General features: G+C 38.4%; 1 protein-coding gene across 5 annotated transcripts in view; it reads left to right on the forward strand.

Annotated features, from left to right (window-relative positions):
• Positions 1 to 17,334, forward strand: part of LOC127450868 (protein TANC2-like) — a 225,407-nt gene that overhangs the window by 201,799 nt on the left and 6,274 nt on the right. For all 5 annotated transcript variants that reach the window (XM_051715295.1, XM_051715297.1, XM_051715299.1 and 2 more), the window contains 17 exons: positions 2,593 to 2,874; positions 3,313 to 3,440; positions 5,439 to 5,670; positions 5,748 to 5,917; positions 6,673 to 6,951; positions 7,198 to 7,529; positions 7,647 to 7,755; positions 7,968 to 8,090; positions 8,575 to 8,811; positions 8,921 to 9,106; positions 9,715 to 9,808; positions 10,559 to 10,692; positions 11,071 to 11,194; positions 11,431 to 11,606; positions 11,886 to 12,018; positions 15,882 to 15,973; positions 16,703 to 16,849. In XM_051715295.1, coding sequence (XP_051571255.1) covers positions 2,593 to 2,874; positions 3,313 to 3,440; positions 5,439 to 5,670; positions 5,748 to 5,917; positions 6,673 to 6,951; positions 7,198 to 7,529; positions 7,647 to 7,755; positions 7,968 to 8,090; positions 8,575 to 8,811; positions 8,921 to 9,106; positions 9,715 to 9,808; positions 10,559 to 10,692; positions 11,071 to 11,194; positions 11,431 to 11,606; positions 11,886 to 12,018; positions 15,882 to 15,973; positions 16,703 to 16,849 — 2,978 coding nt within the window. The remainder of the gene's footprint in view (positions 1 to 2,592; positions 2,875 to 3,312; positions 3,441 to 5,438; positions 5,671 to 5,747; positions 5,918 to 6,672; positions 6,952 to 7,197; positions 7,530 to 7,646; positions 7,756 to 7,967; positions 8,091 to 8,574; positions 8,812 to 8,920; positions 9,107 to 9,714; positions 9,809 to 10,558; positions 10,693 to 11,070; positions 11,195 to 11,430; positions 11,607 to 11,885; positions 12,019 to 15,881; positions 15,974 to 16,702; positions 16,850 to 17,334) is intronic.

The following is a 17,334-nucleotide window of genomic DNA, read 5'->3' on the forward strand; positions in this document are numbered from 1 at the left end:
CCCTTAGTTCCAGTGAAAGGAACTCTGAATGCTTCAGCATACCAAGAGATTTTGGACAATTCCATGCTCCCAACTTTGTGGGAACAGTTTGGGGATGGCCCCTTCCTGTTCCAACATGACTGCACACCAATGCACAAAGCAAGGTCCATAAAGACATGGATGAGTGAGTTTGGTGTGGAAGAACTTGACTGGCCTGCACAGAGTCCTGACCTCAACCCGACAGGGCACCTTTGGGATGAATTTGAGCGAAGACTGTGAGCCAAGCCTTCTCGTCCAACATCAGTGTCTGACCTCACAAATGCGCTTCTGGAAGAATGGTCAAAAATTCCCATAAACACACTCCTAAACCTTGTGGAAAGCCTTCCCAGAATAGTTGAAGCTGTTATAGTTGCAAAGGGTGGGCTGATGTCATATTAAACCCTATGGATTAAGAATGGGATGTCACTTAAGTTCATATGCGTCTAAAGGCAGGTGAGCGAATACTTTTGGCAATATAGTGTATATACAACTTGACTTGATTCAAACTTGATTCAAAGGGAAAATAACTATATTTTTCTTACCCATGGGCAAATAGTCTTTACTTGTTTTAAACATAAACTCTATTAAATTTAACATTAAGACTTAACATTTTATGTACAGCAATTCTGTTTCTCTAGTAATTTATTTTTAAGGATGTTTAGACATTTTTACCTGAAAATAAGACAAAATTACACAGTAAGAAAATATTTTTTTGCAGTGTATGTATTGTATGCAACACATTTGCCCACCAAAGTTTTGTACTTTTTAGTTTTTTTTGTAATTATCATTATTCACAATGGTGAATTTTATTACTGTTATAGAGTCATTTTTTACATGTTATTTAAACTTGAAATGGTGATGAGGCACATGTACCGAAAATAGGCCTGTTTACTTTTCCTTATACATTAATATAATTTTAAGCTAAAACCTTTATGTTGATAATTATCCCAAAACATTACAATGTAAATAAAAAAGCTTTATTTATTTTCTTCTGCATTACAGGTATAAGAATGAGATTTTTTTGCATTGCAGTAATGAGAATCTTCAGAGAAAATTTACCTAATTTTGTAATTTTAATGAAAATAATGTCACAATGCAAACCCCCCCCCCCCCCCCCCCAAAAAAAAAACCTTTCTTTAAGCAAATGTATTTTCTTATTTCTTTCTTTTGATTTTGGAGTGAAATATGACCCGGACATGTTCTTGAAAGGCTTCATTCAGTTATAGAGACATGATACCCAAACCTTACGTCTGACGTGACTAATACGAATGCAATTACAAGATAATAATTCTAGCATGAAGTAACTAGAGTTAAATAACTCTAATGACATCATTTTAGTGTAATTACAAGCAGGTTCTTTCATGTACAAGTATAATACTATCTCAGATGGGCCTTTTCCACCAGTAAAAATGATACTTCAATGTGGAAAACCAAAAAGGAAGTAACTGCATGTGTACGCTTCAGTTCGTTCGATAAATATTTGAATAATGAAGATTACAGGACTAATTATGAATTTTGATGAGGATTGTTTCATTAATATTAAGGATCTTTATATTAATGGACTTCTGATATGACTGATTGCAAGCATATGTGGAGGATTTAGCATCATAATGAATATAAATATTGCTATACGCATGGTGGGCAATGGCGTAGATTTGGCTTGAACACTGGGGGGGTTGCAGCGTGAAGCATTTACATATTTTCATTGATCATGGTATAAATAATGGGGGGGTTGTACTTGCTTGTTTTGATTATTGACAATCCCCCATCCCCCCTGGAATCTACGCCCCTGCATGGTCATAATGATTTTTGACGAATAATTAGAAAGCAACATGCATCCACAGTGGTAGTTTTCTATAACCATGGCAACAGATCAGCGACAGCTCTGTGCCTGTTCTTGGTGCGACGAGAGTGATCTGTGATTTCAGCTGTATTTTCTGTCTTATATTAACGGGTCAAGACACCCCATCGGTGGGTGCCAGTGCCAACTGTGTGCCTATTTCAGACAAAGCAGCTCCCCCTGCTGGTTAAGAATGGTCACTGCATGTCAATGAACACTTAAAGGGAAAGTTCGCCCAAAAATGAAACGTCTGTCTTTATTTGCTCATCGTCTTGTCGTTCCAAACCTGTATGACTTTATTCCATGGAACACAAAAGTAGATGTTAAGCAGAATGTAAGCCTTAGTCAACCTTCACTTTCATTGCATCTTTCTTTTCCCCATTCAATGAAAGTGAATGGTGACTGTGGCTAACATTCTGCCTAACATCTACTTTTGAGTTTTGCAGAAGCAAGCAAGTCATATGGGTTTTGAACAACATGAGGGTGAGTAAATGATGACAGAATTTTCATTTTTGGATGAACTATTCAACTAAAATATGGTTAAACTGCATTTTGAAATTGTAATTTCAGCAGGCACCAAGTCATTGTTTCAAGTGAGTTTCAAGTAAAATGTGATTAGATTGAAGATTTGGATGTTTGCTAAAGCAGTGCATTAATATAGAGTCTATGGAAGTAAAACCTGTTGTTTATATTCATCTTATTTAAACCACTTTCTAATGTTTCCCATGACGCAGTGCGCTTCGCTCCGTATCGCCCAGCGGACATCGCCCTAAAGCCACTTCTCTTCGAGGTGCCCAGTCTCACGCCTGACACAGTCTTCACCGGTCGAGAATGGCTGTTCCAGGAAGTTGACGTGTCTCTTCGCGGCAGTGAGCCCACCGCCAATCAAGGTGTTGTTATTGTTGGCAACGTGGGCTTCGGCAAAACAGCCATCATCTCTCGCTTGGTGGCTATGAGCTGCCATGGTAACCGTATGAGACAGATCACGTCCGACAGCCCCCATGCCTCACCAAAACGTGAGTGGATTAATTTAATAGAAAATTGCAGAATTGTGTCTATATGGTTATTAGATCTTAAAGGAATATTCCGGGTTCAACACAAGTTAAGCTCAATAAACAGCATTTGTGACATAATGTTGATTACCACAAAAATTAATTTAGACTCTCCCCTCCTTTTTCTTTAAAAAAAACAAAAATCGAGGTTACAGTGTGAGACACTTACAATGGATGTGAATGGGGCCTAGTGAATGTTCTATTAAATTAGAAACAAAATGTGAAATAGAAGCATTTTCACTAGTGGTCTCAGACTTTTAGACCCTAAATCAATGAATATTGCTTCAATACAGTAATATATGACTCTGAATAATTATTTTTATTTTTTTTGTGTGTGTGTGTACGTAATCTTCAGTCTTAAATCTCAGTACATTTTGCTTTTGTGATTTGTTTCTTTCTCAGATGGGGACACGTTGCCCCTTAGCCAGCCTCAGTCCGTTCATGGCACTCTGGTTGGGGGAAGCAGCTGCCCTGGCACTCCAGAGATGAGGAGACGCCAGGAGGAGGCGCTCAGGAAACTGGCCTCACAGGTGCCAACTAATGCCAACATATTTAAATGGGCATATGACCAGCACATCATTCTATTTCTTCATTTATATCTATTTCACTATCTCCCTTTTTCTTTCTTTGCTTTTACTTTTTTAATTTACTCCTCCTCGCTATTTCTCACTCTATCTCTCTCTTTCCTTTCTTTCCTTTCACATTTCTGTATTCTTTTAAGCACAAAGGTTTATTGTGGCTCTGTTGCCTTATCAAATATTTATATCTGCAGAGTCTCCCAGCACAGCCATCAGATATACTCAGTGCTCTGCATTGTTAATGAATACATGCTTTTGAACACACACACACACACTGCTTGATGAGGTGAAGTCTTAGAGTATATTGGAATAAGGCCATCGATGCACTCAAACTCCATAATGTTTTATGCATTAATGAAGCCCCTTTTGTAGTATTGAAACTTCTGAGCTTTCAGTCTTTCTCTGGTTTTAAGATTCATCATGTTGTTGAGCTGAGAGCAGTTCCTGCACTAAATCCCTAAGATTAGAAATGTTTTTGTGCTTTTTGGTATTCCTTTGTCTAAACCTATATATGTAGATTTACTGTGCACCATAAGGCACACATTCATCTTCTTACTGCAAAATTCTGCAGGTGAAATACAGTCATCTCAATGGGAATATGCACAGTCGTGAATTTTGCAAGATGTACTTCCGGTGGCGAAGAATTTCCCCCCGCAGATTTTGCGTGGAGTTGAAGTATAGCGAACATTAACGGGCGAATTCACTGCTTTGACCAATAGGAAGTTGCTTGGTTTGGCATTGGCCTCTGTATGGGCAGTGCTTCTTACACATCTACACTGAATAATCACGATGGACAAGGAAAGAGTTTTTGCGGTGAGTTTTTTTTCAACTTCACTCTAAGAGAGTATAAAGTGCAGCATTAAAAAGAGGCAGTTTGGCAGTTATTTTTTGCTGGTTTCACACGCACATGCTCAACATCCGCCCATGCCTTCTTCATGTAAATGTGACCACGCCTTTACTCAGTTCAGTTTTTTTCTCTGAAGTGTGCATATGAAACATATTTACAGTATAATAGCCTTTGTGCCTGGTGTGCTAATAATGTGTACGCCTCTTAACATATTTTTGTTCTTTGTAATTTAGCTCATAGATTAACAGCAGGTTAGACTGAAAGCAGTTTTTGAGGTCTTAAAAGAATATTCCAGGTGCAATACAAGTTCAATCTACAGCATTTGTGGCATAATGTTGATTACCACAAAATTAATTTTGATTCGTCCCTCCTTTTCTTTTAAAAAAGCAAAAATCAATGTTACAGTGAGGCACTTACAATGTAAGTGAATGGGGCCAATTTTTGGAAGGTTAAAGGCAGAAATGTGAAGCTTATAATTTTATAAAAGCCCTTACATTAATTCTTCTGTTAAAACTCATGTATTATTTAAGCTGTAAAGATGTTTAAATTGACATTTTTAAAGTCATTTTAGAGTTTGTGTTTGTTGACCTTATATCGTCATGGCAACGAAGTTGTAACATTTGCTATAACTTTACACAGAAAAAGTTAGTATTTTATTAGACTAAAAGCATGTTAAAACACATTATGTCTTGTGACTGTACTTTGGAAAATGTGAGTAATTTATTGTTCAAAAATTGGCCCCATTCACTTCCATTGTAAGTGCCTCACTGGAACCTAGATTTTTGCTTTTTTTTAAAGAAAAGGAGGGGCAAGTCAAAGCTAATTTTTGTGGTAATCACACAAATGCTGTCATTTGAGCTTAACTTGTATTGAACCCGGAATATTCCTTTAAGGACTTAAATATTGATCTGTTTCTCACCCACACCTAACATAGCTGACATGGCATCTTAAAAACACCGCACTCATGACACAAAATGCTGAGAGAGCAGCAGCACACATCACAATGGTAAAATATGTCTAGCACATGTTTAAAAAAACGAAACATGCAAAAACATGTTGTGTGAAACGGCCCCTAACTGCTTCTCCTTGTCTCTCTCCTGTAGGTGGTGGCGTACCATTACTGTCAGGCAGATAATGCGTACACATGTCTGGTCCCTGAGTTTGTGCATAACGTGGCAGCATTGTTGTGTAGGGCTCCTCAGATGCAGGCCTACCGAGAACTGCTGCTACGCCAGCCGCATCTGCAGAGCACCCTCAGTCTACGCGCCTGCGTCCAGGACCCTTTTAATGCATTCCGCAGGGGCCTGCTGGAACCACTGGAGATCCTGCATAGAGGTTTGTAAACATTCACACTCTCACATTTGCACACACACTGACATACATGCAATATTTATGACATACTATGTTTGCAGAGAGGAAGCTCGCATTCGAGGAGAATCTCATCATCTTGATCGATGGCTTGAATGAGGCAGAGTTCCATAAACCGGATTATGGGGAAACCATTGTTTCCTTCCTGTGTAAAACCATTGAGCGCTTTCCTCCCTGGCTCAAACTAGTGGTCACTGTCAGAACGACACTACAGGTATCTGTCTATATGTCTGTCATAGCCTTGATTTGACTCTTTATTTCCTTAGTCATAGAACACCTTTTGTAGAACAGTCATAAAACATTTATTCTTTCCTTCATTCCTGTTAATCATCCTTCTTTCCTTTTTTCTTCCTTTATTCCTTCCTTTTATTCTTCCTTCCTTCCCTCATTTTAATCTTTCTTGTTTGCTTGCTTCCTTTTATTCATTCTTCTTTCCTTCCTTCCCTCCTTCCTTCCTTTTAATTTTCCTTGTTTGCTTGCTTGCTTTTACTCTTTCTTTACTTCCCTCCTTCTTTTATTCTTCCTCCTTTCTTTCCTTCCTTCATTCCTTTGTTTTAATCTTCCTTGTTTGCTTGCTTCCTTTTATTGTTCTTTCTTTCTTTCCTTCCCTCCTCCTCTTTATTCTTCCTTCTTTCTTTCCTTCCTTCATTCTATTCTTCCTTTCCTTCCTTTTAATTTTCCTTGTTTGCTTCCTTCCTTTTACTCTTCTTTCTTTCCTTCCCTCCTTCCTTTCTTCGTTCTTTTTATTCTTCCTTCTTTCCTTCATTCCTTCATTTTAATCTTCCTTGTTTGCTTCTTTTTATCCTTCCTTCTATCCTTCCTTCCTTCCTTTCTTCCTTCTTCCCTTCCTTTTTTACACTCAACAACTTAACCACTCATGTTTATTTTGTATTTCTCCATTCCTCCTTATTTCTCTCTTTTCTCTCTTTCTCCATCTGTCACTGTCGTTCCTGTCCCTCTCTATCTCAGGATGTTACTCGTCCATTACCGTTCCACCGAATCTCTCTGGATCGGTTGGAAGAGAGCGATGCAATTGACTCGGACCTGCAGGGCTACATCCTGCACCGGCTGCACTCTAGCCAGGAGATCCAGAACAATGTGGCGCTCAATGGCAAACTAGACAATGCTGCCTTCACCAAACTTAGCACTCATCTGAAGAGCCTGAGCCGTGGCTCCTACCTCTACCTGAAGCTCACGCTGGACCTCATCGAGAAGGGTTACCTCGTGCTCAAAAGCTCCAGCTACAAGGTCAGAGGTCAATTAAATCAGTTACCCCATTATTATGAGGAAGAGTTCATATCAACAAGTTTTTCTTGATGAGTTTTAAATCATACAATTTTGTTTTGTTTTTGTTTAAATTTGCTTGGACATTTGCCTCATTTTGCTTCTTTAAAGATACTTTCTAATGACAAAATTTGATAGGGTGAATCTGTTTCAGCTTGTTTATTTTTTTAATGTATTTACAAAAATCGTAAGTGTGATGTTTGTGTTCAGGTGGTTCCAGTGAATCTTGCTGAAGTTTATCTGCTGCAGCTGAACATGCGTTTCCCCACTCAGTCCTCATTTGAACGTGTTCTTCCACTGCTTAACGTGGCCGTGGCCTCTCTTCACCCGTTAACTGACGAGCAGGCTTTTGGCGCCGTGAACGCAGGTATGGTTCACAGAGCCGCATTAGACTGGGACGATTTTCAGCAGAGATGTGAACTTTTGTCACCATTCTTGGTGAAAAGACGAGATGGAACACATATGTTCATCCACCCCTCCTTCAGAGAGTGGCTCATCTGGAGAGAGGAAGGAGAGAAGACCAAGTTCCTCTGTGACCCCAGGTGAGGCAGTCTAAGGGCCAAAATAAGGAGGGAATTTATTTATTTATTTATTTTTTTTTGTGGGTTGAAGTGTCAGTGCAGTACTGTTTATACATTTTCTTTAAACATTTTCTTTAGGAGTGGTCATACACTGCTTGCTTTCTGGTTTTCACGACAAGTGGGGAAACTCAATCGACAACAGACCCTTGAACTTGGCCACCACATTCTCAAAGCTCACATCTTTAAAGTGTGTAACATTCACAGCTCTACCAATCCTTTGCTACTGTAAATTTGCAAAGTTTACACATTGATATCATCTATTTTGTTTTGTTTGTATTATAAAAAAGCAGTATACAAACGCTTTTAAGCAAGTTAACCCTAAATTACATTACAACATATGAGTTGTCAATGTCATTGTATCAGTTTTTACTAATAACAATGTGAATGTCTTGCACTCAGGGCCTGAGTAAGAAGGTTGGGGTTTCCTCGTCAGTGCTGCAGGGGTTGTGGATTTCCTACAGCACAGAAGGGCTCTCTGCTGCTCTGGCTTCATTGAGAAACCTCTACACTCCAAACATCAAGGTAATAACATACTAGACTTCCACAAAATTCACCACAGTCCTTCAGCCTGTTCTAACTTGGTGTGCCATGTCTCTTCTAACTGATCAAACTAATGGTTTTCCAGTAGCTGACAATTAAAAATCCCCCAAATCTTAAAAAAAAAAAAAAAGAAATCTCATTGTAATTGTTCTTGTTTGTTTGTCTGGCTGACTGGCTGGCTGTCTACCCATGTTTGCAAACTACACAAGGCTTATTACCTTAAAACTTCGAATCACTATTTAAACTGCCAAAGTTTCGAAAGGACACACTCTTTTAAACTTTCAGGCAAGGCTTTGACAAGCCAACATTCAAAGTTCCTCTTGATGAACTTGCCTTTTCTAGTTCTCAACAAGCAGTTGTTACAGCACCAGTTAGCCTGACACAAATGCTCATCTAAAAACCTTTCCTCTCTGAATCCCTTCTTCCATCTACTCATCCACACGACTCTCTCCATCCTTTCCACTAGGTATCTCGATTGCTCATTCTGGGTGGCGCCAACGTGAACTATCGTACAGAGGTTTTAAATAATGCCCCCATCCTGTGTGTGCACGCTCACCTGGGCTACCAGGAGACTTTGGCTCTACTGTTGGAGTTTGGGGCGGATGTGGAGGGTGTTTCAGAGACCGGGCTCACTTCCCTTAGCTATGCAGCTGCCGCAGGACACCTGTCCATCATAATTGCCCTCTGCGCCAAGAAAGCCAAGGTCAGCCAATGACGTGTCTGAATAGAGACTGGTAGCCTATCAGAATGCAAAATGGAGGCTGTTAGTCTTGAGTTAGCTGTCAAAGTTACATCTCTGATGCTCTGTACAGGTGGATCACCTGGATAAGAACGGCCAGTGTGCACTGGTCCACGCTGCCCTGCGAGGTCACCTAGAGGTGGTGAAGTATCTGGTGCAGTGTGAGTGGAACACAGAAGGGCAGCAGGCTGGATCCTTCAGTAAGAGTCATGCAGTACAGCAGGCCCTCATAGCAGCAGCCAGTATGGGCTATACAGAGGTATGCATGCACACTAACTGAATATGGCCAACAGTGGCCCCAAAAAGTAGAAGGGCACATGGGGCAGGGGCGCCCTCATGGGGGCTACCATTTTAAAATCACATGACCAGCTGAATACTATTCGCTTAATCTCAGTAACCGTCTTCAGGAAGGGCATCTGGCGTAAAACCTGTGCCAAGTCAAATATGCGGAAAATTAAAAATGTATGAATTTCAATACATTAGATAATATATAACAAAGAAAGCTAGAGTTTTTCTCAGAACTAACTTCACGATTCACATTAACTATGATCCACAAATGTTTGACAACCAGAAAGTGTCCAAATATTTTTTGAAATGTATCATTTTGAAAATGTCTTTGTTTTGGTTTATGACTATTTTATAACTATTATGTCTATTTTTCTTTTAAATAAATTGCACTGACAATTTATCAATGCTATGACATTCATATGTTTTAAGTGTGATGTCCAAATATTTTGGGGCCAGTGTATACACAAATGTACGTGCTTTCCTTTATGTATGTGCAACCTTGTAGTACACTTTACACTTTCTTGTTAATATAGTAATACAAATTTGTTTTATTTATTAGATTTGTTTTCCCCCCCACAGATTGTATCATATCTGCTTGACTTGCCTGAGAAAGATGAAGAAGAGGAGGAACGAGCTCAAATAAATAGCTTTGACACACTGTGGGGTGAAACAGGTACAACATTGCCAGATGTACCGTGTTGGTGTGCCTGTTGATTTAAAGGGATAGTTCACCCAAAAATTAAAAATTCTCTCATCATTTACTCACCCTCATGCCATCCCAGATGTGTATGACTTTCTTTCTTCAGCAAACATATCTCAGCTCTGTAGGCCCATACAATGCAAGTGAATGGTGATCAGACCTTTGTAGCTCCAAAAATCACATGAAGGAAACATAAAAGTAATCCATGCAACTCCAGTGTTTAAATCCATGTCTTCAGAAGCAATATAATAGGTGTGGGTGAGAAACAGAACAATATTGAAGTCCTTTTTTACTCTAAATCTCCACTTTCAGGTGTGAAAGGGAAACTAAACAGGCACCACATGTGACTTTCAGATGTGAAAGTGGAGATTTAGAGCAAAAAAACAAGGACTTAGATTTTGATCTGTTTCTTACGCCTATCATATCGCTTCTGAAGACATAGATTTAAACACTTGAGTCGTATGGATTACTTCTATGTTTTCTATATGTGATATTTGGAGTTACAAAGGTCTGATAACCATTCACTTGCATTGTATGGAGCTACAGAGCTGAGATATTCTTCTAAAAATCTTTGTTTGTGTTCAGCAGAAAAAAGTAAGTCAAACACATCTTGGATGGCATGAGGGTGAGTAAATGATGAGAGAATTTTCATTTTTGGGTGAACTATCCCTTTAAATGTAAACTGTACACATAAGGAAGTGATTTACTCTTTCTTTCTCTCAGCCCTGACAGCAGCAGCAGGTCGGGGGAAGCTAGACGTATGTCGTCTTTTGTTGGAGCAGGGTGCCGCAGTGGCTCAACCCAACCGCAGGGGTATTGTACCACTCTTCAGTGCCGTGCGACAGGGACACTGGCAGGTGGGCACCTTCTACAGCTCAAAAAAATCACATCTGTCACATAAAAAAAATCACATCATAATTTGTATGTATATGGCCAATAACCAATATTATGGTTTATATTAGAAATATACATTATTTTGATATTTTAGTTGATATATATATATATATATATATATATATATATATATATATATATATATATATATATATATATATATATGTATTTTTTTTATTTTTTATTTTTTATTTTTTTTTTACTGTTTACACTGAAGCTTCATGTATTGTATGTATGTATTTTGCATTTCTAGTGTATAATAGTATTTTGTTGATGTTTATCTGGAATTTCTGAGGTTGGTGGATGTTGTTTTAATCTGAGATGTCTGTTTGGTTGTGCAGATAGTGGATCTGCTGCTGAATCACGGTGCTGATGTAAACATGGCAGATAAACAGGGACGAACTCCTCTCATGATGGCTGCGTCTGAGGGACATCTGGGCACGGCAGAGTTCCTGCTGGCTCAAGGTATGACTGTCCTACTCATAGACTAGATTCCTAACATCTGCTTCTGATGTTCAAACTGATAAACATTGAAGAACTATTGGTAATTTAACAATGTGTGGGTTGTTTGAAGTTTAAAATCATACATTTATTATTAACTGATCCAGTTTCTTTATTCCTACTATACAATTCAAAACCTCAAAGAAGACTCTCATCAATCAATCCTCTCTAACCTTTGACATTGCTGACTTATGGCACAGGTGCCTCATTATCTCTGATGGACAAGGAGGGGCTGACAGCACTGAGCTGGGCTTGTCTTAAAGGTCACCTCCCATTGGTCCGTGCTCTAGTTGAGAGAGGGGCGGCTACAGCCCACGCAGACAAGAGTGGTCGCACCCCGCTGGATCTTGCTGCCTTCTATGGCGACTCTGATGTGGTTAGTTACTTTAGTTGCTTGCCATCTAAAGTACAGTTAATTACCATAAAACTTTGATGTTAAAAATGCTAATTAGCCAAATGTTAGATCTTTTTTTTTTCTCAAACATTAGGTCTCACAGTCTACTGTTATATTAGACCTTTTTATAAGATGTGTCTATTCAAAAAACAAAACAAATGTTATATGAAACTAATGATGACATATATGTTAGTGTACATTAATGTTTTCGACAGATTCACAGACAATAAGCCACTGCTCTGGCATTTTAAATGGTTTCAGGTGCAGTATCTGGTGGATCACGGTGCGATGATCGAGCATGTGGATTACAGTGGCATGCGTCCGCTGGACCGGGCCGTTGGCTGCAGGAACACTTCGGTGGTTGTGGCACTGCTCAAGAAGGGTGCCAAGATAGGTAGGGCTCAAAATTGTACACTTGATTAAAAATGGATTCTTGTTTTAAAAGTGCAATCAGTAATTGTTTCTTCGTTCCTGATATGCAATAACAGAGACATTAAAACAACAACCTTCTCATGTATTACTGTTTTGAGTTATTCTGTGATTTGCAAGTGTTGCTGTTGCATTTATGGACTGTCAAGACTAGTGATTTATTTGTGTAGCACTTATTGCAAAACATACAGATTCAAAGAAGCTTTATAAAAGATACAACTTTGTGGAGGGGGAAATATTGATATTGCATTAGTGACCTGTAAGCCAACCCTTCCAACTCTTTTTACATGCAGAACACAAGTAGGGCTGTCAATCGATTAAAAATGTTAATCGAATTAATTACAAATATGCAACTGATTGCATATATAAATATTTGCTGAGAAAGGCCCCTGAATAACAATAATATATAATGATTAATTATAGTTAGATTTAAATAATTATAACAAATAATATTTATTTTAAGTAGAATAATTCTGATAATTAAAATGTAATGACATTATCATGGCAGACAAGTAAAGCATTGAAAGACAATACAGAAAGTGACTTTAAAAGGCAATATATTATTTTCATATTATTGGACATTGGCCTGTCGTTGGCATACATTTCACAGCAATCTATTTTGCAATGAAATTCATCAGTCTGTTCGAGAAAGATGTATTATAAGGGCTTTTCTTAGGATGCATCACTGTAAACATTGTTGTGTCACTTTTGTTGCGTCGTATCATAAACGCACTGTTTTTAAGTCGCTGTGTCAAGTTAAACTGTTCAGAACTCCGTCCAGCTGTGTTTGAACGCAAGAACGTGTCCTCATCTTGTGCTGTCATTAGTGTCAAGCAAGCCTGAGTTCGGTTTGTCTGTACAACTGAGTCTCGCTTACTGCCCTCTGCTGGAAACAGTTGGTACCTCATGCTTGAATTGCTCCGATTTTAAGAATATTCCTTATCACGCTCCGAGAACATGATTAATTGCATTGCAATTGCAATTTAAACGTGTTATTTTTTTATATAATTAATTGCACTGAATTAACATGTTAAATCAACAATCCTAATATGAAGTACCTATCCAGCTTGTTTTTCAGCGTGACTAGGGCGCTGCCATTATCAACCTTCAACGTGGACCTCTTCCGGTATAAGCCACCTCCAGCTATTTTAGTGATACAAAAATACTACATTATGTTGCTTTATTTTGCAGGCTGGCAATATATGTCATCATATTATTACCATTAATCATTATTTTCATAAACTGACATTAGAAAACTATCCGACGTTGGCATATTGTTCTGCTGTACCTCATGTGGTTGTGTTCTAGTTTATAAGCCCATATCACTAAATTCTGGTCTTATTATCCTTCTAGTTGTTTACATTGTGGTCAATGACAGCAGAACTCTGTCACACTTGCCAGAAACGCAACCGTTTGCTTACTTCCGTGTTGCAAAATAAGGTGGATACATAGTACAACACCTGCAGGTAGACATTTGCACACACCAGTTTGCCAGCTATTTTACAAAGGGTTATCCAATAAAAAGGGTTGGGGTTTTTTTAAGACAGAAGTTCATTCTTGATTATATGTTGCAAAGGTATAGCTACATGCATCTCAGGGTCTCCTTCATTCCCCTCCCTGTAACCTCAGTCATTGTAATCTAACCTCTTTCTATCTGTGCTCTTCACCGAACTCCAGAACTGCACTGATCAGCAGCTGATCAGGATGAGCCTGTTGCTTTTGCTAATGTTGCTGCTTGCCGCAGCTTCTCACAGCTGATCTTCCCTGTTCTTCCTCTCATGTCACTCTCTCACACCTAACCACCATCAATCTCTCTCTGTCTCTTTCTCTGACCCTATCACGCTCCTGTCTCCTGTTCTCATAAAACTTTGCTTCCTGTCTGATACGGATGCCCCTCCCATGATGCTTCACTCTGCCCCAATAACCTGTCACCCTTTTACTCGTGATCCCACCCACCTCCTTTTTCTTCTAAACCAGGATGTCAGACCCTCCCCACCCGTGCCCGAGGTAAAACGCAAACCTTTGTGTGCCCCCATCTGCCACTTTTTGACTGTGTCCCTCCATCTCGTCTCTATTGTTCGGGTCTGTTAGTGTTTTGGGTGCCCTTGTGAATACAAAAAATAACTGTCATCAGCTATAAACATGGGTGGATTTTGTGTGATGTCAGTGCTGCAAAAATGGTGGGGGTAGACATGGACATTTTGACTCAGTTTCTGTGCTTGCATGGCTGCATGTTGGAAAAACATTGTTGCTTTTTGCATGAAGATGCTTCCACACTGAACATTTTTTTTTTCTTAATCAGTGTTAATGTCTTGTTTCCCAGTAAAATGTCCAAACATCCTTAAAACAGGCTAAATTTACTTATTTAACAATGTTGTGTACTAGAATAAGACTTGTTTTCGGAGAATAGATCTTGAATTAAGTTTATTAATTATTTAGTAAGGCACTTACAATGGAAGTGAATGGGGCCAACCCATAAATGTTAAAGGGATAGTCCACCCAAAAATTAAACTTCTCTCATCATTTACTTACCCTCATGCCATCCCAGATGTGTATGACTTTCTTTCTTCTTGCAGAACACAAATGAAGATTTTTAGAAGAACATCTCAGCTTTGTTGGTCCATACAATGCAACTGAATGGTGATCAGTCCTTTGTAGCTGAACAAATCACAAAGGAAACATAAAAGTAATTCATAAGACTCCAGTGGTTAAATCCATATCTAAAGAAGCAATATTATAGGTGTGGGTGAGAAACAGATCAAAATTTAAGTCCTTTTTTACTCTAAATCTCCACTTTCACTTTTACATCAAAAAAACACATGTGGTGCCTTTTTAGTTTCACTTTCACAGCTGAAAGTGAAAGTTAAAGTGGAGAAAAAGACAGTTTAAACAACTTTAAAGCTCAAATAATACACAAGTCTTAACAGAAGAATAATGTAAGTGATTTTATCAAATTGTACGCTTCAGATTTCTGCCTTTAACCCCTCAAAAAATTGGCCCCCATTCACTTCCATTGTAAGTGCCCCACTGTAACCTTGATTTTTGCTTTTTTATGAAAAGGAGGGATGGTTAACCAACATTCTGCCACAAATGCAGTCGATTGAACTTAACTTGTATTGAACCCAGAATATTAGTTTAAATACATTTATTATGTGTTAAGGATGTTTAGATTTTTTACTAGAAAACAAGACAAAAAAATCCTGAATAAGAAAGTGATATGTATGATGCAGCCTTTAGTGTTTTAACAGTTACTTTTAATTGGCCGGTATTTGGCCTTTTTTTCAGGCTTTTGGCCAGTTTGGTAACCGATCCAGTGCTAAGTGTACTTTTCCTCGGCTGCGACCTGCATGATTTGCACTAAATCACTGCCTGCATACTGCATACTGCACCTGGCTTCCCATGGTCAAATCTACAGCTCTAATAGACCCCTATCAATCTCTTATTGCCCCCACTCCCCCCACTGTACATTCAGTACAAACACATGACTTCAGTTCAGGCTCTTCACAGGGAGCTCGTCCTTGTTGACTGCAGGTTTAGTAGCTGTTGGACTTAATGTCTTTATTGCTGATAGATTTTTATTTTGGCAAGGTACAGTATAAACAGCCAAGTTGCATTTTGTTTCTTTTCATTAGTCTGGTGTGTTGCCCTGGCTTTTTGTGATATCCAGAAGTTGTTTATAGACTTTTCTTCCTTTCAAGCAAGATATCCTGGCATCCCTGCTACTTCCTTTGTGTCCCTAAGAGATTAGGAAACTAGTTCTGTGCCCATGCAATCTATGTCTGGGCTGACTCTGACACTATTCTCTTTTTCATGCTCTATTGCACTCAGGTCCAGCAACATGGGCGATGGCGACATCCAAACCTGATATTATGATTGTCCTGCTGAGCAAACTGATAGAAGAAGGGGATGGATTCTACAAGGCCAGTTGCTTTTATTTGGGCTTTAATCATACCCAAAATGACTAGAATATTCAGCAGAAGAAATGTAGCCTGTACGTTTTGAAAATGATGATTGTTACAAATAGGAATGCACTGATATTCAATACTGAAAGCAGACGGTTAGACATGAGTTTAAATTTGGCTCGGGTCATTTGCCAATCCTGATGCCTATAATTTAAAAACACAGACAATCATGACAGTTATAGACTGATATATCGCCGTGTTGATTATTTGGACAGTATTTCAAATATTTTGACTTTATTGTAATAGGCCAGTAACCATGCCCGCTTGCTTAGCTGATTAATATAAGTTAGTTCCACTTTGTGTCGGTTGAAAAATCTACAGACTGTCATTTCAGTGGATAATAATAAAAGAATCTGTTTTCAAATATATTTTACTGAATTTTGAGTAAATGTTGAGTAAATTAAGTTTCACAGTTTTGTATACATCATATTTGTTATCATTAATTGTATTGCATTGTATGCAGTACATATAAACACACATAAGCCATCAACCAGATAGATATCAGTGCTAGATCTCCAATTTTGGCATCGGCCATGAATGTATATTGGTCGACCACTCATTACAAATATAATATGTATCCCTAATAACATGGTGATTATTATTTTTATTATTGTTATTATAATATTGCATTGCTTTAAAATGTATTTACTGTCAAATTACAAATTTGTCAAAATTTTGCTGCTCCAGAAAGGAAAGGTGAAAGAAGCCGCTCAACGTTACCAGTATGCCCTGAAGAAGTTCCCAAGAGAGGGTTTCACAGAAGATCTGAAGACCTTCCGTGAGCTCAAAGTCTCTCTGCTACTCAACCTCTCTCGCTGCCGGAGGAAATTGAACGTGAGTCCTAAACACTCAGTTTTGTTCTGTAAATAAACTCTCTTCCTTCTGTCCCTCTTCAGCATTGAGACCTTGAAAATCACCTATATCAGACACCTCACATAAAAAAAGACTGTAGAGCTTTTGGTAATTCCTTCCTATAGATCATTTGTTCTTAGGGGTATTGATAGTCAATTCATTAATGGTATGGAATAACAGCATGATGGGTGCATAGGAGCCAGTATGATCAAAGCCATCTTATAAGAGAACTGTACATGTAATTAATCATGTATCCTGAATCTCTTCATTTAAAAAGCATCCACTAAATATCAACTAACTAACTAACAAATTGTATGTGTGCACATATTAGTTTTAAGGGAATAGTTCACCCAAAAATGTAATTACAGTCATTATTTCCCACTCATGTCATTTTGAACCCATATAAGGTTTTCTTATGTGGAACACAAAAGTAAAAAAATCTATTAATATTCTATTCAGTACAATGG

This window comes from Myxocyprinus asiaticus, chromosome 13, assembly GCF_019703515.2.
Source record: "Myxocyprinus asiaticus isolate MX2 ecotype Aquarium Trade chromosome 13, UBuf_Myxa_2, whole genome shotgun sequence".
NCBI lineage: Eukaryota > Metazoa > Chordata > Actinopteri > Cypriniformes > Catostomidae > Myxocyprinus > Myxocyprinus asiaticus.